The 24,547-nt window shown below is 33.9% G+C and overlaps 1 protein-coding gene across 13 annotated transcripts in view; it reads right to left on the bottom strand.

Annotated features, from left to right (window-relative positions):
- CASK (calcium/calmodulin dependent serine protein kinase) overlaps positions 1-24,547 on the bottom strand; it is a 430,649-nt gene that overhangs the window by 102,724 nt on the left and 303,378 nt on the right. For all 13 annotated transcript variants that reach the window (XM_051984998.1, XM_051985006.1, XM_051984997.1 and 10 more), the window contains exons 8-10: positions 19,152-19,274; positions 11,914-11,997; positions 5,050-5,149 (exon numbers count right to left, since the gene is read on the bottom strand). In XM_051984998.1, coding sequence (XP_051840958.1) covers positions 5,050-5,149; positions 11,914-11,997; positions 19,152-19,274 — 307 coding nt within the window. The remainder of the gene's footprint in view (positions 1-5,049; positions 5,150-11,913; positions 11,998-19,151; positions 19,275-24,547) is intronic.

Below are 24,547 nucleotides of genomic sequence, written 5' to 3'. Positions count from 1 at the left end.
TTACAGCCCCAATTAGGGAAAATGCCTTACCAAAGGTCACAAAATTCATTAAGTGGCAAAGCAGAATCTGAATTAAAACTCAAGCCTAGTTCTACCCCTTCAATTTTATAAATGTAGGGATTGAGAACCACAGAATCTAAGTGACTGGACCAAGTCACAAAGATAGTAAAAACAAAGAAGTTTGAATCTAGGTTTACTAGTCATTTATCGGCAGAACATCTCTCAAACATACTAACTCAAAGGACTGATCCTCCAAATGCATGTTGTAATCTGGATAATAAGCAATTTTGTTATCTGTTTAGTTTTTCTTATGTGCATAATTAGAATAATCCACTGAATAATAATACCTTTCACAAGGCAATGTAACTTAATCTTCTGATTTAATTTTAGGATCAATTTCTAGTCTACTTGTAAAGTGTAAGAAATCTATACAGATAGATAAGCTTTATAGGTTGTCCATCTAATTTAATATCATTATTTGGGCAGTAGATGTGCTTTATCCACTTGGATTTTTCTTGGAAGATAAGCTAAATTCTTTTAAATGATTATGGAACTCTCCAGAGGATTCTATGGTGTTTCAGGGCTTCCTGTCATCTGCAAAACCCCATCATTTATAGGCTATCTATTCTTTGTCAATTTGGACATTATGTTGGATGTATTTCATAAGAGTGACAGATACCTTTAGTATACCAGACATGTTTCCTTGATATTTATGATCAGAGAGAGAATCATCAAACAAAGTTAATTCTTTTATTAGTTTTCTTTTTATGCTGTTATATTTTTCAAGTAATCTTGAAAAAATGTAATTATGAACAGAAAACTTTGTTATAAAAAACCAAAAACCAAAAAGCCTGGTAAGCTGGTATTCTGTTCAACCAATTAAAATGATTTTTTTTCCTATCATCAATTAATATTGACAAAGTGGGATCTTGTAATATATTGGCAAAAATGTCTAAGATATTTTCTAAATGTTTCCTAACTTAATCCTTCAAAGCTCTAACAATTTTATTGCCCTTAGCATGGATCTCTTCTTTGTAGACTCTTTGCTTCTTCAAAGATAACCAACAAGTCATCTTTTCATTTAACCATTATGTCCTTTATATTTCATAAAGTATGAGAATGTATTGACAGATATGATTTAGTTTTTCTAGTACCAAGTACATTCATTGGTCAATGGATAAAGAGTGGGCATTTAGAGTAGCTGCCAAGTTAGTTTAGAGCTGTTCTAAAAACTGTGCTTCTTTACAACCTCTGACCATTTTTTGACTATTCTGTTACTATCAATGCAGAAACAACACAAAGATTTACACAAGACTGAGGACCCCTCATATTGTTATTTCATGGGCTGCCCTGGCCAAGAATTCATCACCATGTGGTCAACCTATTGGTGATGAGTCTTCATGAATTTATTTTATTGATTTGTCTTCAGAAAGCAGAGGTTTATTGTTCAAACTGATTGGAAACCTTTCCAGCACAGTAGAATCTGTCGACAACTTTGCAGGATACAGGATGGCTTCCATATTGGGATAAGACATCATAGTAGGCCTTTACAGAGGCCTGGTATATAGCATTTGCTAATAAATACTTGTTAAATGAATGTCTTATACAAATGCATGCACACACACATGTGGTCAGATACACACACACATGCAGACATACTCCATACATACAAACACACATAGAGACATACAGAAATATCTATATCTATATAGATAAAAATATATACATATACAATACCTATGCATACACATAGACAGACCCTTATAGAAGCAGGTCCACAAATGTACATACATATATGTGTGTGTGTATATACATATACACCTATATATGTTCCCCAAGAAAATGAAATTATGCACTCATACCCACAAAAATAAATAACTACAAACATACATGCCAAGACACAGTCTGTATATACAATTCACCCACAGAGAAAGATTTGCCTCTCCATGCAGAGACACACACCTATACAACCGTACATACTTCTATATGCAGAGTTACACATCTCCGTAGATTATGCCTGTACCTACAAAGCCATGCATACAGATACCTCTAGACACAACAGCACATCTATAGCCATTTCCTCATACTCACATATCTATGTACTCAGATAAATGCATGGAGAGGAGATATGCACAAATGCACATATATACACAGGCACCTCTATAGACAAAGTGCACACATGCACATCATGATGCATACACTTTTACAAAGAACAATGCACATATGTGCATACACATGCACGTAAGTACAACCTGTACAATCATAAGTTACATACATGATAGAGTTATCTGTGTGAAGCCAAACATAGATGCATTAAACACAAACATGTGTGTTTATGCACAAGCATAGTCCTAATGTGTAAAATGTGTGCACACAAATATACATGTGCATACCTATACATATATATTCACAATACTCCCCCCATACCTATACATACCCAGAGACATATATCCTTACAAAGAGATCAATAGCTCAAAGATTTATTAGAAATGGAAATTAGAAATGAACCACACCCACAGACCTTTGTGTGTCTCTGTACGCATACACTCTCACAGCTATACAAATTAATTTAGACTTAGGCACAAACATGGATATACCACACAGATATATTCATTCACAGACATATCATACCCACATAAACCAAATCAAGAAATATTTATTAAATGCCAACCATTTGCTGTAGTGGGTGGTAGAAAAATAAGTATAAAGAATGAAATGATTTTTTTTCCTCAAAAGGTCCTTATATTCAAATGGGGGAGGCACAAAGGTACATGTATATAAGGACATAGACACAAATATGTCCCCAGAGACACAATGAAGACAGAGAAATGGACAAAAGTATGTAGACTTAAACACACATATACACTTGGATACATAAACATATACACCAGGAGACAAATATATACCAACATATGCTCACACATGCATCTAGAAACTTTTCCCTTCTTCACCTTAATTATCCAGATGCACATGTCCACACAATACATATATACACTGATGTCAATATTGAGAATCACATTATGAATATGCATTTATATAGCCATGGAGACACGCAGGCCCTACTCACAGACCCAGATACACGCCCATACAAATAATACACAAGATTTTGAGACACACACAGGCCTCCACATAACATAAAGAGAAACACATATACATACAGACCTAAAGTAACAAAAATGTACTCACAAACCTAGACACACACATATATATCCAAAGATCCAGACACACATATACTCCCACAAGACCTTTCCAAGATATATAAGACCTATATATACCTGAAGCAAGCCCAGAACCACATGCCTTCCTCAAACACATACCCATCTACAGACACAGATATTGACATATATTTATATGCATGTTCACAAACACATTCAAGAAATGCATGTTGTATATATATGAACACATAGGACCATCAATAAACATGCATAGAAACACAAAGGCATACATCTACATAGATACAGTCATGCATACAATCAAAACATTCATGTATAAACATAGATTTTAATATCTACCTATTAACAACCATGCATATTTATATCTATATCTACATATAACAGTCACAAATATCTAATTTCAGTCGAGTTCTTATTTATTGTAAACATTCTATCTGTCTCTGATTTGCTATCCTACTCTGTAGTCTACAGACACATATACATAGTCTACAGACACATATACATAAATCTTTACAAACAGATACCTAATCTACCCACCCACACCCAAATAAATAAACACATACACAGAAGTACATATACAGACAGAAATTCATATGCATATATACACACATCCCTATACCTAGAGATACACATAACTCTATAAATACACTCATACATATACATACATATATATATATATATATATACACAAATATCTATTTACATACATGCATCTTTGTACAAAGACACCTATTACACATAACTATATACATTTATGAATATTTATTTGCATAACACATACTTTTGTACATATCCATAGCTACTTACACACATTTATAAATATACATATGCATACCTATATTTCCTCTACATACATACACATATATATGTATATAGATATCTATACAGAAATAGTAATATAAATGCACTCAGATATATGTTTACAGAAAACACCTGTACATATATATGTACACAGAAAACATAAGCAAACATGTGCAAAAATATTTTGTCCTACATACGAAAATACATTTGTATATTTACAGACACACATATGCATATATGTATAAAACCACAACCTGCATATATAATATACATGTTATATAACATGCACATATGTACAAATTATAATACAACACACATACATAGCCATGCACACCTCTCTGTAATATGCACACATATTCACGTGTCACACAGACACATGTATAGACAAATGAGTGTGTATTTCAACAGATATAAACATGTATACACATGAGACATGACAGAAAAAAGCTTGTATATACATTAATACAATCTCATATAGACAATTATATATAATTAAACATTGATATATGTATAAGTATACACCAGGAGACAAATATATACCAGCGCGCACACGCACACGCACACACACACACACACACACACACACACACAGAGTCAATAGTGCCAAATATTATATTAAACAGCAGAGATAAAGAAAGGCAAAAAGTATCCCTGCTCTCAATCAGCTCACAGCCTAATCTATATATATATATATATATTTACAGACTCAAATACAGTGTGTCACAAATAATAGACAAAACACACACACATCTACATTCATACATAAGTATCTTCATTGTGCTAAGATGCACACATGCATGGACAGACAAAGATATAAACATCTATGTCTTTACATGTGCCTATGGGTTTGTATATGAATATATACATATATATCACTATATGTACATGTACACATGTATGCATGAACATACACATGAATGTGGACTTAGACCCTGGTCTACAAAAGTCAGTGTGCATTCTAGTAAACCATGTAGCTAGCACCAGTGAAGTGGAGAAAAAATAGAAGAGCTTTCTAAAGACTATTTGTAATGAAATAAAAATGATGTGATAAAGAAATATGCTTTAGTAAAGTTACCTGAGGAGGTAGGATCTTCAGAGAAATCTGGCAATTCTTCAGGGGGATCCCCATAGAATGAGTTAAATTTGTGGCTTGATACAGCTGCCAGTACTGCACCCTAAAATAAAACATAAAAAAATTCATTAAGTTTAAAAGCAGCAGCAACAACAATGATCTGTTAATAAAACAAACACACTCAGGGGGAAAAAAGAGAAAATAACAGTTATGTCAAAGGCAAAATGGGAAATTTTTTTGGTATAATTGAGGGCCTTTCTGTATGTAGCACAGATATATGCATAAGCACAAAGATGTTAGAGGTCATAAAATTACTGAGAAAACTAACATCTTGGACATGTCTTTTGAAAGATCAGTATGGAAAACTATTGTGATTTACATGTTTTAGTAATGCCTTATATAACTTGTTAATGATAGTTTTAAAAAATTTATTTACCAATTTATAATGGACTATGGACACATTTGGCCAACAATTTACCAATTTATTTTAAGACCAACTAATGTATTTCGTACCTTCTTTCTTTATTTCCTCTTATCAGCAAAAGAGTAGATTTCCATTCTAAGAAGAGACTACCGTAAAGAATTCTTAATTATAATTAAAATAAGACATGTTTTTACTTGAAGGGACAACAGATCATTTTTCAAAAATGAAAGACTTCCATCTAGTTGTATTTGGTTGGTTTCAATCTGAACATCAAAAAACATGTCTTTTGGGATTCTGTAAAATAAAACCTCTGAGCTTTTATAAATTTATTAACATAGTTATAAATGAAGGAACACCAAGAGTTGAATTTAGAAATTCTGCTGATGACTTGAAGAAATACTTTTTACCCTTTCCTTAACTTTGGAAAGGGACAAAGCATTAAGTGCAATAGGATTTAGGACTCGGAAATTCAATCTGGGAAAACAAAGTAAACAAAAGTGTAATTCAGTGATTGTTGTGAATGATACTCTGTAACTGTTCAGATATATAATGAAATATATAAAAACATTACATGTATTAGTGTGTGTAAATATAAATATAAAATAGGAAACTGGAAGGTGACCATTCTAACAAAACTTTGAACACTTCAAAATGCAAGGAATAAGGAAAGTTTGGGGAGGGTTAAGAAAAACACACAAAAAATACCAGAACATTGGAAAAATGTTCCAGTGAAGTAAGAAAAACAGAGGGATTATTAAAAATAAAAGAGGTAAATATCCTAAGATGCCAATCAAATTATAATTACATGAAGTGACCAGCTAAATCAGATTTTTTGATTGGTTAATTCATATAACTATAAATAAAAGTTATAGTTCTATCAAATCATGTGTTTCAACACAAAAAAAGGGGCAGTAAAAGACATCAGAATTCTGATTAATGCAATGACCAATATTGTTTTCAGAGCTCTCTCTCTCTTTGGAGAGGTGTTAGATCATACTTCTATTTAAAAACTGATTTTTTGGAGGGATGGGGGAGGGGAAGAAGACAAATGGAATTAAGTGACTTGCTCAGGGTCACACACTTATTAGCTCCTGATTCTAGGACTTCCAACTGTCAACTCTTCAGGGGGATCCATTTGTAGCTCTATCCATGGTACCACCCACCTACCCTAAAAATCAATTATTTTAAATACCAACATTTCTGAACCCATATTTTTAATATCGTATTCTGGAGATGTTATATAGCTATAGAGTGAAGAATGTTACCAATCTCTGGGGGTATCCAAACTGAGGTTGCCTAAAGAATTTGTGTAGATATAAACTGAAGTGTAAATTGATAGGCAATGTCCAAAAAACTTGTTTGCTTATTTATTTATTTTTTTATATAAGAAGAGAGGAGTCCATTGTGGGTAGAGAGGAGATTGGAAAAAGTATTATTATGGCTAAAAACAACAACAATAATAAAACATTAAAAAAAATAAAGACATGGATTTTAGTGCTGTTTTTGAGATTGCAAAAATGAGTCATTTAGCCTCTAAATGCACTAGATAAATCTCATGGACTCCAAACTACAGAGAAGTTTCTGATCTGCATTGTCAGAGAAGTTTTCTACATCAGGAATTCCTCATACCAATGAAATTGCAGGCCTGCCTATCTCCCTTTCCCCCTAAGAAGGACAAAGCACTATACTACGTCCTGGGAATATACAAATTAAGTAGGCCTTGCCATCAAGGAAAGAGCGAAGATTTCTAGAATTTCTTTTCTGAGAGAACTGGTCCTTAGAAAAAGAATCTTCAATAAAATTCACAAACATTAAAAAAAAGGCTAGCTTAATTATCCATACCATAAAAACCAAGTGGATAAAGACTAACTATCATCCAGATCATAATGTGCAACCACTGAAATGGTCTATCAATATATATAACTTGGAGATATGAACAAATGACAATAAGTTGGGCCCAGAACTGAAGGAGAAAGCTAGATTGTATTTATGAAAGTTGTGGAGCACTTCCAATTAATCCAAACTTCTCTGCAAGACAGAAACATATCTTTTTGATACCAACAATCTTTTGATGGATCAAACTATATTGTCAATCTCTAAAAAATCCAAATGCAAGCACCCAGAGTATATGCTGAAATGTTCGGTGGGCAGAAAGAGGCTACAGTAGTACATCTGTGGTGAAGACTGTGCTCAAGTGGGTATTAAAAGGAGACACAACGGATTGAGGGCTGGGCCTGGCCATAATCCTGAGTTCAATTGTGCCCTCAGATCCTTAAGTGCTATCTGCCTAGATATCTGAAAAGTGCTTAGCATAGTGCTTGACATCTAGCAGACATTTAATAAATGTATGTTTCCTTCTTTCTTGCTCAGCTGTATTCTTGTAGACTTTTCTATCCTGTCTCCAGGAACCTCATCATTTCACAAGATGTGGTCAGCTTTGCCACTCATGCCCTGCAGTACCTTTTACCTTGGGGCCTCTCTCAGGCCTCTATTTAAGAAAGATTCTCAGGCTAATACTTCTTTAGACTTCACCACGTCCCCCTAAACCTAAGTTCTTCAATTTCTTTTTGAATATTGTCTTCTCCTATTATACTGCTCTTGAAGGCAGGGGATGTCTTTTCCCTCCTTCCTCTTGTATTTGTATCCTCAGGGCTTAGCATAGCATCTGTTGCATGCAGACATTTAATAAATGTTTATTAACTGATTGATCTTCCTTCCTATGAATAGAAAAATACACAAGCTAATCACTTAAAAGAATGAGGTGTAAAAGGAAGAGAGTTCCTGAGCTGCAATGATGGCTATATAATACTCATATTTATAAAAAAGTGTAAAAAAATGAATAGATAAGCTTAAATATTGTCTGCCTTATTTTTATTAGTCTTTTGTTTTTATATCAATTTCAGTTATGAATACATTTCTTCCCACCATTGATTAAAAGATATAAGGGGGAAAAATCAATTTAGGGTCATGTCAACCATGTTTAATAATATATGCAATATTCCACTCAGAATACCACATACTTTCACAATGAATGAAGGAAGATTAATTTTTTCTAACTTATCTAGAATCAAGCTCAGTCATTATAATTACAAAGCATATGGCGATTTGTTGTTCTTGTTTTTTTTTTTTCCAACTTATTTTACTCTGCATCAATATATGTCAATCTTCCCATGCTTCTCTGAATTAGTCAAATTCACTATTTCTTATCACTCAGTACTCAGATACTCTTCTCTATATAAATTTTGTTTAGTTGTTGCTCAATCTGATGAACACATTCTGATTCCAATTCTTTGTTACCACAATAAATGATATTACTACAGTGGTGTGAATACGAGACCATTTTTTCTGTCTCTGATCTCTCTGGAACATTTGCCTCGTAGTAGAAATTCTGGGTCAAAACAAATGAATTTTTTGTTATCTTTTTAGCATAATTACACATTGCTTCTCAAGATGTTTAGATCAAATCATAACTCTACCAATATTGCATTTAAGTGCCTGTCTGCCTACTACCTCTTCAAATACTCACATTTTATTCTTCAGTCATCCTTTCAAATTTGTTGAGGTATGAGGTAAAAGCTAGGGGTTATTTTTATTTGCATTTCTATTAGAAAGTCATGAAAATGGAATGCCTTATGTCTCCACTCATAATATCTGTGATTGCCTTTATCTAAACTCCTCTCCCTGGTTACCATTCCCCAACATGTAGTGTATTCCTTATAAGTAGACCATAAGTTTGTGAGGGCAGGGACGATTTCACTTTTCTATTTGTATCCCTAGTATCTAGTATTTAGTAGATGGTTAATAAATGCCAGTTGATTGGTCAACTGATTTTTGATCTCTCCCAACTGACTTGGCTCCTTCCTTGGTGCCTACAAACATGCCCAGTTTTCTTTATCCTGCAAAGACTTTTACTAGACTCTTGTCATCTCTTCAAGCTAATTTTTTTAAATCTTTTTTTCTCTTTTACAGCCAACTTCTATAGTTGTTTGTTACTTCTGTTTATTCATCTCTCATTCATTTCTAAATTCCTTCAAATCTATTTTCAATCTTATCATTCAATTGAAATTTTTCTTTCAAAAGATACCAGTCATCTCATAGCTGCTAAATCCCATGGCCTTTTCTCTGTCCTCCTGCTAAATCACTTTGTAGCTTTTTAGGTGGCATATCACACTCTCTTCTTCCACATTATACCTCTGATTTTCAGGGCACTGTTTTTTTCTTGGGTTTCATTCTATATTACCAAATACTACAGTTTCCTTCATGGAATTTCAATTGCCTGTCAAGTGTGAAATTCCTCCAAATTCCTCCTGGATATTATTCTATTTTCTCTATCTTTTCTCTTATGATCTTACCAATTCTCACTGGTTGAAATATCATCTTTATGCAGTTGACATGCAAATCTATAAAATCCAGCCTTAATATCTCTCCTAAATTGCAGTCAAAAATCATTCATTAATTACTAGAAATTTACATGTGATTTGGATTTTGGATTCTTTACATGTCAGAATCAACATATCCAAATAAGAGTTTATTATATCATTACTTAAATTCAACCATCTTCTAATCTTCCTTATTTTGCTAAGAACACTTAGAAATGTTTGAAAACAAAGATTCAATTCTCATTTTCATGTGAAATATTCCCTTTATATGTGGCAATAGTACTTCCCATCTCCAATTTCAGCATACCCCTTTCCCTCTGAGATCTCAAAGAGTACCAGAGAACCCAGCTGATTAGATTTGGTGAAAGCTCTTTCTCAATATTCCACCCACTCCTGCCTACCCAGATCCCATAGATCATAAATGGATATGACTTACCATCTCACTTTGGTGATGAGTAATTAACTATATCTCTTCAGTAAACAGAAGACCACTAGGTCTTATGTGCTCTGCCATTATTATCCAATAATGCCCTGCCAAACTCTAAATATCCCTGGGCTTTGGTTCTTCTCTCTCTCCCCACTACTGCACCTTCTGGTAGGCAGTCAATCAATATTAATTAAACAACTATTATATGCTAGTCACTGTGCTAAGTGCTGGGGGTACAATAAATGAAAAATAACAATTCCTGCCTTCAAAGAGTCCACAGTCTAAAGTGGGAGACAGCACGTAAACAACTATGTACAGGACTAAGTGAAAATAATCAACAGAAGGAAGGTACCAGCATAGCTGGAATTTGAAGGAAGTCAGGGAAGCCAGAAGGTGAAGATGAAGAAATAGAACATTCCACGCCTGGAAGGGAGAGAGTAAAAATGGCCAGAGTAAAGAGATGGAGTCTCTTGTGTAAGGAACCAACAAGGAAACCCTTCCTTGGGATTAAAAGGTACTAAGGGGGTTAAGGGATAAGAAGAAGGAAAGGAAGAAAGGGGTCAGGTTATGAAAGGGTTTGAACGCCAAACAGGATTTTATATTTGGTACTGGAGGTGATAAGGAGCCACTAAGGTTTATAGGGGCATAGAGGGTTAGTGGGTGGATATGAGGGAGGGAAGGATAGAGAAAGGAAGGAGGAAGGAGAGAGCGAGAGAGGGAGAGAGAAAGAGAGAGGGAAAGAGACAGGGAAAGGGGGGGAAAGGAGGGAGAGAAGAACAGGGAGAGAGAGAGGGAGGGAGGAGATACTTGGGCTTTTAGGAAGATCCATTCTGACACCTGAGGGGAGAGACTTGTGGTAGGGAGACTGACTGCTATAGACTATTGTATATATACAACTATGTAATTGTTGGAGGAGAGAAAGAAGCATATTCAAGACACTTGTTGAAGGTAAAAATTGATGAACCTTGGCAACAAATTATTTATTAAGGGGAAGTTGAGGCATCCTCAAATCTGTTCTTGCAGCTGAACCCTTCTATATTTGTTATCTTCCTTAAATTAGAATGTAAGTTCTATAAGAACAAGGATTGTTTCACTTTTACATGTGTATCCCCAACATTTATTACAATGCTTTCCACAGAGTAAGTGCTTAATAAATGCTTTTTCTTTCCTTCACTAATTCATGTGTATGTATGTGTATGTATGTGTATGTATGTGTATGTATGTGTATGTATATATATATATATATATATATAAATATAAATATTCCCTGGACTTCATGTATCTTTCTTATCAAAGTTACACAACTCAAGGCAACAAGCATTTTATTAGGCAATTACTATGTCCAGGTATTGTGCCAAGTTCTGGGAATAAAAATACAAGCAGAAAGAGTTCCTGCCTTAGAGAAGCTTACATTCTAATGGAGGAAGACAACAATGAAGCTGAAAAAGAGAGAAGATTCCAACATAGGGTATTGTGGAGAACATCTAGGTGAATCAGGAGTACAGCTAACTTGCATTTCTAATTACTAGTGATTTGTAAATTTTTGTAAATTTTCTAAGTTTTTTTATATGGTTTCTACAAGAAACTACTAATATTAATTGGGTTACTTTGTCTTCATTAATTCTTATAAATCTTACCTTTAGTTTCCTCCTTGCATTGAATTTCCGCAGTTGCTCTACCGTTTCAGGAAGATGAATCTTGTAGGCATAGCGATCTCTCTCCTATGAGAGACAACACGTTTACCAATATTAAATCACATGGAAAAGTTAAGAAATTTTATCAATATCAAACTGCAAAGTCAATGTAACAGATGACTGAAAATTATTATGAATTTTATAAAAATGACAAACCAGCTTAGTCTACACAAAGAGGAAAAGAGTTCAAGATTTAAATTAAAATGGTATTTTGTATTTTCAATAATGAAATCAGAATATAAAAAGGCAGTGGTTTTTTTTTTTTTGGAATAATGCATTTTTAGTTTTCTAATTACATGGCTTAAATAACACAAGTTATTCATAATTACTTTAAATCATAATCACCATTTAAAATTGGACTTGGGATAGTTTTGCCAAAATACACAGATTAATTCAGCCCATGCAATATTTACAGTACTATCCCTGTCATATTATAAGCGGTGTTATAGAAAGTCCATTGCTATAAATGTGCAACTTAATCCATTTATAAAATCCTAGAATTAAATTGAGTATAATTTTCTTCCTAATTTAATGGCATAGTAGATAGGGTGACAGACTTGAAGTCCTAGCTCTGCCACATCTGTAAACTTGAACCAATCATTTAATTTTTTCTGGGCTCCAGTCTCATCATCCATAAAGTGATGCAAGTGTGGATGTAATGAGGAATAGAATGGAAGAGAATGAGATAGATGACTTTCAAGGTCTTTTCCAAATCTAAATCTATAGTCCTATGAACATTTCTGTTAAAATACATTCAATAAAGACAGAATTAGCTTTTTTTTTTTTTTTAAAGCTCCAGCTTTGCATTTTTAACTTACAGATTTACTGACACATTAAAACTTTCAAATCTTTTGTAGACCCTGTTATGTAACTATATGCTTCCCCATCTATAAAGTCTATCTAAACCCAAGTAGAAGACTTTTTATTTATTCCTAAAAAATTCAATTTAAGTGGATTCATCCCTCTGTTCTTGCCTGTCAGTATTTGTTTAGATCTAGACTACTCTCCAGTTTATTAGTTACCTTTCCCAGCTTTGTGGATTTGTACATTTAAAAAGTATGTCATTTATTTCTTCATCCAAGTCATCAATAAGAATTTTAAAACAGCACAGTACCAAGAACAGTTTCTTAAAAGTTTTCTTCAAGGGATACCTTTTTCCAAGTGGATAGCGAACCGTTAATGAATATACTACAGCTGTACATTCAACATATTGTGCATCAAGTTTAGTACTGTCTAATCTATCTTTCCATTTTTCTCACAAGAACGATACCAGATATCTTATCAGTCTTTGCTAAAATCTGGATAAGCGATGTCTACAGAATAACAACTACATATCAAAAAAGAAAATGAATTCCATGTAAACTCTGCTCTAATGAAGTCATACTTGCTCTTTGCAACTACTGCTTCCTTTACATATGATAGTCAAGACCCATCATTTTAATAACCAATTCCTAGAATTTTTTGGCAGTGTAAGTCAAGTTTACTGGCCTATGGCCTTTAGTTCTTTAATACTTTTCCTAGTCTCTGTGACCTTTCAACTATTGCTTCAGTGGCTTAGCAAACAAGGTTGTCAATTCTTTAACTACCCGAGGATACCATTTATTTGGGTGAGCTGGGCTATGAATTAGTCAAGGATGTTGAGGAGCTTTCTTAAAATTAACTTACTTATTATGTGCATCCCCTCCCTATTAATCATTTCTGTTTAGTAACATATAAGGACATTATCTTTGACAGATAAAACAAACAATAATAGAATCAAGGAGCTCTGTCTTCTTTATTTGGTCATCTGTTTACTTGCATGGCAAGCCCCAAGCATCCTTTGATTCATCTCTTTCCCAATAAATACCTTGTCCCGTCTCCTAAAATAATTGTGGGTTTTTTGGTGAGGTAATTAGGGTTAAGTGACTAATCCAGGGTCACACAATTAGTAAGTGGTAGGCGTCTAAGGTTGGATTTGAATACAAGTCCTCCTGACTTCAGAGCTGGACTCTATCAGCCATGCCATCTAGGCGCTCACTCTCTAGCATAATTCTGTGCCATGCTCATGATTTGTTTTCCAAATGCCTTACTTATTTCCTCTGGTTATTCAGGTAGTCTTTAGTATATTGTGATGACAAAATTGCTTTTTTTTTTGCTTCTGCCTCAATGGACCAAATGTTTTTCATCATGTTCTCTCCTCTTCCATTCTTCCTTCCTCCTCTTAAAATTTCCTCACATAGTCATTCCACTTTTGTTTCATCCCACAAAATCTCAATGATATGTAGGAGATCAAATTTACTCCCTTAGTTTAGGAAGGAATTCTGATGGCAGAGGAAATATTCAATGATAAAATTCCCAGAGGATAAGCCTATAGATTAAAATTGAATAAGCTAAAATTTTTAGAAGGCAAATGATGCTCTTATTATTAACTATGCCCATTCCCTTAAAACATCAGTAGCTCTCTATTGCATGTATAATAAAAGGAAGTTATCTTTCCAGACAGATTTTAAATTATTTGCATACTGTATGTTCCAAGTCAAATTGGGTTATTTGCTATTGCCTATGCATGGCATTCCATCTCCTATCTTCATATATTTGCACAAATTGGCCCCATGCCTAAAATATTTGCTCTTTCATTGCTTCTGGAAACTCTTAGCTTTAGGGTTCTGGTCCATTACTTATCTGGCAACATATAGTTCTCCCCTAGCCCCAGTGGAAAACAAAACAAAACAAACAAACAAAACAAAAAAGAAAGAAAAAAAGTAAACTCCATGAGAACAGGAGTCAAGCATTTTTGTCTTGTGTATTACTAATACATTGTACATAGTCTTTCCTATATTATTAACCATATTATTAAGCCTTATTAACCATAATAAGTACTTGACTGATTTTATTTCTATGTTTCGAAGGGAAAATTCTATGTCCAATAAAACTTTTTCAACTTAACATCTTGATTTTGTCTCCTGGCTAAAATAATGTGAAACAATAACCTCTTTGCCTCAAGCCAAAAGAAAAAAAATGTCATTTAATAATTACAATAATATAATGAAATAATGAAAACTCTTGAGTTCAAGATAAAAACATATTATAAAAATGGAACACATATAATAAAATCTCATGATGTTTTTTCTTATGAATTACAAGTAACAGTTGGATAAGTACAAGACAAGTACACACACACGCCCACATATTTACATAACTGGGTATAAATTTTACCATTTTACTAACCTTAATAAATATGAAATTAAACTTTGAATTACACATTAAAATTTACATTTTACATTCATCTCACCATTTAACAAAGGAAAGAACATACTTGCAGTAGCCTTATTGAGAGAGCAAAAAATGTAAAAATTTTCTGTTTGATTCTTGTTTCATATTAATTAGACTCAATAACTATTGATTAAAATATGGGGAACTCCAAAATAATTTTAGGCATCCAAATCTAAATAAGCTAAAATAGTTTATTGAAGATAGAATATTTTCCCATTTTAGATATAGATATAGAGATATATATATATATGTACACACACACACACACACACACATGAAACTAAAACTATAATATTGTAAAAATTACCTTAAAAATAATTCCTAGTTATTCCCATTTACCTTGATGTTGCCAAACTTGCATTCACAAGATGGCATGTTTTGAAATACAGAATTCAGAGACCCAAATGGTTGAGAATAATATAAAAGTTGATCAAATTCAGTCTCAGGTACCTTATACTGCTGGGATTACAAAGTATATGCTATAATCACTAACTTGGTTAACTCAGTTGACCCAAAAACACATGGACAGAAAAATATGAATGCCTAATTCCTGTAAGAAAGCCTTTACAAAGGCAGTTTAAAATTAATATAATATGCTTCTCTCTTTTAGCAAGTAAGACAAAATACTTGATCTTAACACAACTGAAGATAAATTACTAGGGTAACACTTTCCCCTAGCTAAATCCCATTATGCTTCCTGGAGTTCTACTACTGATTTAAGTACACTGAGAAGACAAGTGACTCTGGGAACTTTTTTCTTCTAGGACAAAATGATTCCAGGATTTCTCTCTTTTCTGTCTCTGCCTCTCTCATCATATTCTAAAGCTCCAGTCCCACATTTCTGTTTACCTAATGGGACTCGATGATTTCCTAACTACTCTGCCCCTGCCTTTAGTTATCTTACCTTTTGCTTTCCTTTCCATTGTTTCCCCTATTTCCCTGCAGTTGGCAAGTCTTACTTATTCTTGTTTCATCTCTCTCACAAGATTTGCATTTTCCATTCTTACTGTCATAGATCTATGTTGGAATCTTTACAAACTGCTAACTCATTAGAGTTGATCTAATCTTACAAGAAGATGTTTTGGGCAGAACCTGAAACAAGGTACTAAGTAGAACTAATTAATACAAGGCTTGTGTTCACACCTTTACTCATTGGAGTTCAGAAGTATGGGATGAGTTCACACCTCCCTTGAAGCTCTTTGGGCCAGAGAGCACTATGGGAGAAAACCCACAATCCCTCTCTTGAAGAAGCATAAATAGAGCTTCAATGGGCCAGTCAAAGAAGTCTTTCAGAGTGAAGAAGCTACAAGTCGAGAGTTCAGTGGACAACCAGATTCATCTTCATCTCACACCACTGTGGTAGGTGGCTGGGCTCCTGCACGCCCCCCACTGAGACCAAGCTGGTCTGAAAGACTCACCAGAAAGCTAGCCAAGCCCCAAGTGAAGGAGACAAGAGATTCATTCCATCTCTGTGCTGGTTGGAGGCTGAAGAAAGCAGAGGCAGAGGCTAACGGACAGAACCTTTGGATTTGGAGATATTCGGAGGGCCCTAAGCTAAACCGGCTGTGTTTTGAGAAGAACAAGAACTCCAACATTTGAACTCATAGATCTAGTTCAGGCCATCCATATTTTCTGCCTGAAACACTACAATGGCTTTCATATGAGTCTCTCTTCCCACTTCAAATCACTGTGTCATCCAACTCTCAGTTTAATCACCTAATAATACACCAGTTTCACTTTCCTATTAGAAAACCTTCGGTGACTTAAGCTACCCATTGGACTGAGTAACATTATTAATTCAAAATTGAGTACTCTTTTTACTATATTTATTTCAAAGTGGTCTAATTTCAATGAAAGATCATTTTTGTTTTATCACCACTTTATTTTTGTTAATTCTATTTCCTACCTTACCTTCCTCTTGATAGATCCAAATCCTGCTTTGGCTTTCTAAATGCCACTAAAAATGTGTATTTTCAATGAAACCTTTTCTTGATTTCCCAGTAATCTTTCACCTAACTTTGGACTCTTGTAGCATTTCTGTATATATTATTCATCCAAAAATAAATTATGAATCTCTTTGTACTACTGCTCTGTCATGTGTAAATATATTTTCTCAGTGCCACTTAAACATCCACTTGACTGCATGGCAGTGACTTTTTCCTTCTTTGTAAGAATTATGAAGTCATTATGAAGTAGGTGGGCATAGTTCACCTATTTTAATTCTGTAAATATGTGCACATTTTTTCTGCTCAATAATCATCAATGAGTAATGATAAAGGAAATACAGATGAGTAGGAAATTATGATTTTGATCAGTGATTTTGTTCAACAGAAAAATTGAAGATAATTTTTATAATTCTTTAAAAAAGAATAGCATTGCAGAGCAAGAAAAAAATTCCACTCCCAAAATTAAATTTTACTTATTCCAAAAGCAATCATCCAAAATGATTTAATTTTTCTGATATTGCAATGGCAAATTTTTCTTTGTATCTTAATGACCTATCATATTAAATTGCCTTGCTAGTCAACAAATATTTGATTTAAATAGTTAACAGATATTTATTGAACATTTTCTCTGTGAAAGCTCAGTGCTAGCTGCTAGGGACATAATGGTGAATATTACCTGACCTTAAGGAGCTTACAATTTAGTTAAAAAGATAAGACATGCAAAAAATAAAAACAACAGAAAATAGACTATAACATGTAAATAACAGGAAGGATACAAACAAAATGCTTTAAGAATTTAGAGGAAGATCAGAGCTACTTTAGTGACAAGCATTTGCAGAATGCTTCATGAGAAAGTTGGCAAGGCACTGCATCAAGGCCTCAAAAGTTGAGCAGCATTTCAAAAGGCATAGATTATAAAAAGATTATGAAGGGAATAGGGAATGGAGTGAGTAAAGTTATATAGACTATGGGCAGAGAGCAGTGATTTGAAAAATTTCAATGGAGTAATACATATATTTGCCAAAAAATTATTAAGCCACTACTATCTATAAGGCATTGTGCTAAATGTTTGGAATCAAAAGACAAAAATCAAATTGTTCTTATATCCCCATGGGTTTAGCATTCTGCTGGGGAGAGTACAAAAGGAATATGACATGAATAATAATATATAAGTATGATATAAAGTAGAAAGTGAGGGCAATGAAGGGAAAAAAGGTAAAGAGCTTTTGGTATATTTGAGTAAATAGGGCCCTTACTAATAATGTGGGGGATTGAGGAAGGTTCCATGGGTAAGATGGTACTCCTGCCTTGAAGGAAAAGAATTTTGAAAGTTAGAGAGGAAGAAACAGTGTCCAGAAAAATAGAATGGCTTCAAGTAACAAGTCATCCAGTTTGGCTGAAATGTGACCTACGTTTAGAGAGGTAAACTGGAACAAGAAACTTTCAATGTCAGGTTAAAGAATTACATTTTACCTTAGATACATTATGGAGTCTCTGAAATTTTGAGGGCAAAACAGTTATATGGTCAGTCCTGTGTCTTGGAAATATTTTTGTTAAGGGTGAATGGGAATGGAAAAACATGAGAAGAAGATAAATTCATGAAAGTGAAAAGTGTTGAGGGACCATGGTAGCAATGTGTGAATGGAGATGGAAATTCAAGGACTGTATTAAAATAAACATGAATCAGGGATTCACAGAACATGAGAGTTGAAAGAAACCTCAGAGAAGTTCATATATAAAAAATTCCATCTATAACAAGTTGGAGGAACCAACCAAGTCTCCAAAGTAGCCTATTCCACTTCTATACAGATATAATTGTTATGCAGCTTTTCCTGACCTCAATCTTTAATTCTCCACTTGCACTCCCATATCTCCTTCTCTCCTGAAGATTGATAAGGCAGAATGTAAAATAGCTGAAATAAAATTAAAATTCGTCTAAGGACAGAGCCTACTGCATAAAGTTCTGATTCCTCTTTTCTTTACCTTAAGCCAAGGATGATTAAGTGCCTCATAGACCGTTATCCTTTCAGCTGGATCCAGCATCAACATTCGGCGAACCAGGTCTTTGGCACTTTCAGAGATATGGCTCCACTGCCTGGGATTCATCTGAAAAATATTAAAGATAAAATGATATAGCCAATCATTTAAAGAAAGCAACCATCTTCAATGAGATATTAACAATTACTATAATTCCACAATACTATAATGTGAATAAAACTGCCCAAAAAACCCCCAGTAACCCCAAACCCATCAAAGGGCTTGCCTTGTGATGAAGCATAAATGGAATATATTTATTTCTCTTTTGTATACATGAAATATATACTTAATGGAAAAATCTTTTAAAGTTTGCCCACGCTATTATATAAACTCACATATATTCAAAGTATATTCCAGTTGTAGTACTTACACTCCTTGTTTCCAGTTTTAAGTTCCTATCTAGAAAACAACAAATATTTATTAAATGTCTACCAAGTGCAAGTTATTGTACTCATTTTTGAGGATACAAAAACGAAAATGATAATCCCAGAGTTTAAGGAGTTTATGGTCTACAAGAACTTTTCTCTACTAGCTGAACAAGAGAGGAATACTTTAAAGGAGTTGGGCCTTAAGCTGAGCTTAAAGAAATACAAAGCAGAAGTGGAAAAGTATTTACTAGAGATGGGGGGATAGCTTGTGCAAAGACAAAAAATACTTGGGGAAGAGAATCTAATCTAGCTTTGGAAAAGTCCAGTTTGGTTGGAACATAAGTTTGGGAAGTGGAGTCAAATTAAATAAGACTGCCCATATCCAGTAGCAAATAAAATGTCAATGGATTTTAAAAATATCTCACTTATGTCTTCTCTCAAATGGTCTGAAACTTACCCATATTTTTTTCTGTCCTGAATGATTCTTGTACATGTCCTCCCATAAATCCTTCACAGAAGATTGAAGACATGGAGTTTTTATCTTTTAACATTGGAAGTTTAAAATGTCAATGTAAAATTTGGGCTGTCCATGTATTACATCTTTTGCTATTGCTATATGATCAATCTACCCTCTTTCTTATTTATACACTACCTGGATGATACTTTTATAGTATTATTTGCTTACAAATTATTGCTGGTAATATGCTATAGCTTACTAACAACAACCATGGGTTTCCCACAGCCTTCTGGATGACTTTCATTCTTTGGAGACTGGGGAATTAGCATATTAGCAGCTAAGGAATATCACCAAGATAAAACATTGTCTCAGGTATTTAGGGCAGCAAAGGTGCTGCTATCAAAAGATCTCTAAAGTATCTCAGATACTGTTCCTTAGCATCCATAATGTAATGGGGGAAGCTTTGCTTTGGGGGACTCAAAGTGGGAATTAAATGACCATACCATGTATATTTGCAGGATATGGTCTCATCCTCTGCTATCTTGAGAAGAATTGGAGGGAGATGATGTAATGCATGAGCTTAGTATTCTCAGGTACCTGATCACCATTTTATTTTTAATTCTAGGAATGTAAGAACTATAAGAGACCCTGGTCTTCTGGGAATCAAAGGTAATCAAGGACTACAATAACTTCATGCTGTCATCACAGGACTGTGGGAGTAGATGCTTCCTATTAACTTATCATTTCCCTGGAAAGGACTATGCTCATACCTCTCCCTTATCCCCTTGTTCCATAGCCTAAGTCGAGAATTCCCTCCCTGATCCTCTCTATTTAATCCACTCTAACTTGGATTATTCTGGTACACATCCTCCTATGTCTATTCCTTTCACTGTATCCTCTGGAATTCATGCTCTATTACCAAAACTCCTTTTACCCTAAATTTCTTCACAATGCTTATACTAAAACACATATTAATCGGCCTAAAGATGATGAACCCCTCTTTACCCTTCCTAGTGTCAATTTCTCCTTTTATATGTCTAAGGTCAAGAAAAGCAAGAATAATTTTTTATCCTCATTTGTACTTCTAGACTGTTTCTTTGCTACTATGACCTAGTAACTTTTTTCTCTGAAAAGAGGAATATCTAAATCAACTTCTCATTGCTATCATTCCAGATTTCCAACTCACTTTTCTTTTTCAAGGAGTGCAGCAATGGATTCATACAGTTTATCTAGTCTCTACTAGGACTTCATTGCTGCAAGGCAATCCTTGTAATCTTCTCTGATTGATTCTATAGGACTTTCCCCGATAATTATTCCAAACCTTCCCTTCTCTTCAGATTTCCTATATCACTCTCTGTATCCCAATCAACAAAGTGATTTGTTGTAACACTCCTCTTTCCAAAGAAAATAGAAGCTATCTACTGGGAGTTCCCCTTCTCTCAAATTCTTTGGTTCAAACACCATTTCATAATCAGTCATCTTCTCTTTTGCTCCAGTCTCTGCAGAGATAACCCTTCTCTTTGCTAAGTTATGCGTCCTTGATCTCCTCTCCTCCCACTTTTAATCTTTCCTCACTCATGGTTAATTCCCAACCTCCTCTTTTCACCTGTCATTTTTACAAGCCACCAATCTTATGTTTCTTTTATGAAAGCCAAACTCCTAGAAAGAATTGTCAGCACTTATATGGACTCACTATGCCCAATTATCTCTCTCTTTTTGGCTTTTAACCCTGCCACAGTAATGAACCTATTCTCTTCAAAGTTAATAAAGATCTCTTAGTAAGTCTAAAGGTCTTTTCTTAGTCCTCATACTTCTCCCTTGTTCCTTCCTCACCAATCCTTTTCAGTTACTTGCTATTAGTAAGCATTATTTATTGAGCATTACTCATGTTTCTATCTTAGGTTCTTATCTCTTTCCCTAGGATAATCATATCTTTAGATAATCTGATTAATCATAAAATTCAGTGGCTAATTTTATGCACCCAACTATCAAAACCTGCAATGTTATCTGATTCCAGCTCTGTATTACCAGCTACCCAATGGACATTTCCACCAGGATCTCCTTTGGGATACTAACCTCACTATTTCCTATTTAACACTTTTTATTTATACTTCATCCATTCCTCAACCACCTGTCTTCTAAACTTTCCCATTTCTATTCATGTCACCATCATTTTTCAAGTCATCTATATTCCCAACCTTTAAGTCATTTCATCTTCCTCACTCAGTTGCCAAGTCTCATTGTATTATTTATGGACTTTCTCTCATATCTGTCCTTTTTTAATTTAGTTAACAAGTATTTTTTATAAAGCATATATTATTGCTGAGTGATGAGGGCAAAGGCAAGATCCGGACAAAGTAGACTAGAAAAATTTCACGGAATTACAGAATCTAAAAGCTAGATGGGATGTAAAATACCATCCAATTCACATCAGCTTAAGAACCTTCCTGTACTTTAAGGAAGAAGATGGGGAAGGGTGAAGAGAGATCAAGAAAGGCTCAACTTAAGCTTTCTAGGCCTAAGAAAGGGTATTGAATGTGGAAAAGATATTGAAGTTAGTATAGAAGAGGTCTGGTTTTAAATCTCAGCTCTGTATGCTTAACCGTGATCATATCACTTAATCTTTTAAAGGTTCCTGATATGGATGACATAACTTGTAATAATTACTTCAAAGGTATAAAAAGTGCTAGAAGTTATATATAGAATCAGTTATTTTGGCAGACCCTTTGGAATAATTAATCTGCTATAACAATGTTCTCTAAAAATATGATGATATCATTTATCACCATTTTATGCTGAAACCAGAGAGATAAACTTAGTTGTCTACAATCACTGAGTAAATCAGTAATAGAATCAGGAAGAGAACATGAATCTTATTCTGATAATCTATCTTCTAGAACATAAATTGTTCCTTTTTAAGTCATGGCAGAGAAATGAATTTTGATGTGTATTCTATGTTTATATTATGGTATTTCTGTATACTTTAATTCTTTCTCTAAATATTTCTACACATTGAGGGAATCAAAATCACTGTACTCAAATTTATGGCAGAATTGCATTCCCAGAAAACTTATTTCAAAGATTAGACATTTCCCACTGAAGCAATGTGATAAAAAAGAATCACAATTCTCATCTGACATTGAAGAATGAACACATTTAATGTGATATAATTTTTATTTCATTAATGAGGGTACTCTTTTCAGCAATATGCATCCACCCATGTCTTCTTATTCTGTATGGCTCTTGTCTATACTTTTTTGGAATTATGCAATTATGCAATTCACACTTTATGCTCCTAGATGTGCTCCTTGATGTCCTTCTTTACAAGTCACATATCTATCTACCTGAAGACAATCTTTATGCAGTTTCTTCTGCCAAATTCATTATTTGTAATGATGCCATCTACTCTAACTTTGTAGCGAACAAAGGATCATAGATTTGGAATTAGAAGGGATTTCATGGACCGTTCATGAGAAGCCTACAGTCATTCAGAGTACTGTGCACTCCCTGCCTTCTTTACAGAGGTAAAAGATCTGGTATGGAACACTACATATAATTAGTTGATGTAGTGGTTAGTTACCCCCACCCCCTCTCACTAATTTTTCATCCTTCGTAATAAGATATGATTTTCTAGGAAAGAGACTAAGGAAAAAACACATTCAAATGTAAAAACAAAAACTTGTCAATAATATTTTCCAAGAAAAAGTTCTGACCACTATACATTTTTTAGTCAATTCAATTCAATTCATCAGTTCATTGTCCATCCAGAGCTTCAAGATATATATACTGATGAACCAGGTTTATGGAATGTCCACTTAACAACTCTTCATAGCTAACATTAAGGAATACTTTACTTTCTTGATTTTTATAGTTTAAGAAGCCAAATACTTTAAAGTGATTAAAGATTCTAGATGTAGGTTTTAAAGTGTTCTGAGCCTTGATGAATTCAATATATTATTATTCACAAACAGGAGAATACAAAGGGAATTTATTATCCATGGGAAATATCTGTTATGTCTTTCAAGAAATCTTGTGTGATTTTGTCACATTTAATACCTTGCTGAGAGAGGCCTTTTAAGGTAGCTGTTTATTTGAAAGGATCAATTTGTATGTAGTCAACAAATTAATAAGCACAAAAAGATCCTAAATTTTTTAGTTAACTATGTGATTGAAAAGATGTAGTTGATTATAGAATATTGTTTGTAAAAAACTAGTCTGTTCCTTTCTCATACATTCAAGAATATTTTTGATGAGTATAAAGATAATGCTCAAAAAATTTTTATAGAGGTGGGTTAGTAGGCATATGGTTTAGCACCTATTTACATTTTATTGGTTATTATTTTAGGGGGTAATAATGTCTGATTAAGTATCATACTCTTTTAAAAAACAAGAAAAACCAAAAAACTATTTGACCAATACTTAATAATTTGAAGAATAACCTATTACTTAATATAATTACTCATTTCTACTATAGTGCCTTATGCTAAGTAGCTGGATTTAAAGCACAATTCCAGGTA

Source organism: Antechinus flavipes, chromosome 3 (assembly GCF_016432865.1).
Source record: "Antechinus flavipes isolate AdamAnt ecotype Samford, QLD, Australia chromosome 3, AdamAnt_v2, whole genome shotgun sequence".
Lineage (NCBI taxonomy): Eukaryota > Metazoa > Chordata > Mammalia > Dasyuromorphia > Dasyuridae > Antechinus > Antechinus flavipes.
Note: the sequence above shows the minus strand (reverse complement) of the source record. Positions and strands in the feature narration are given on the sequence as shown.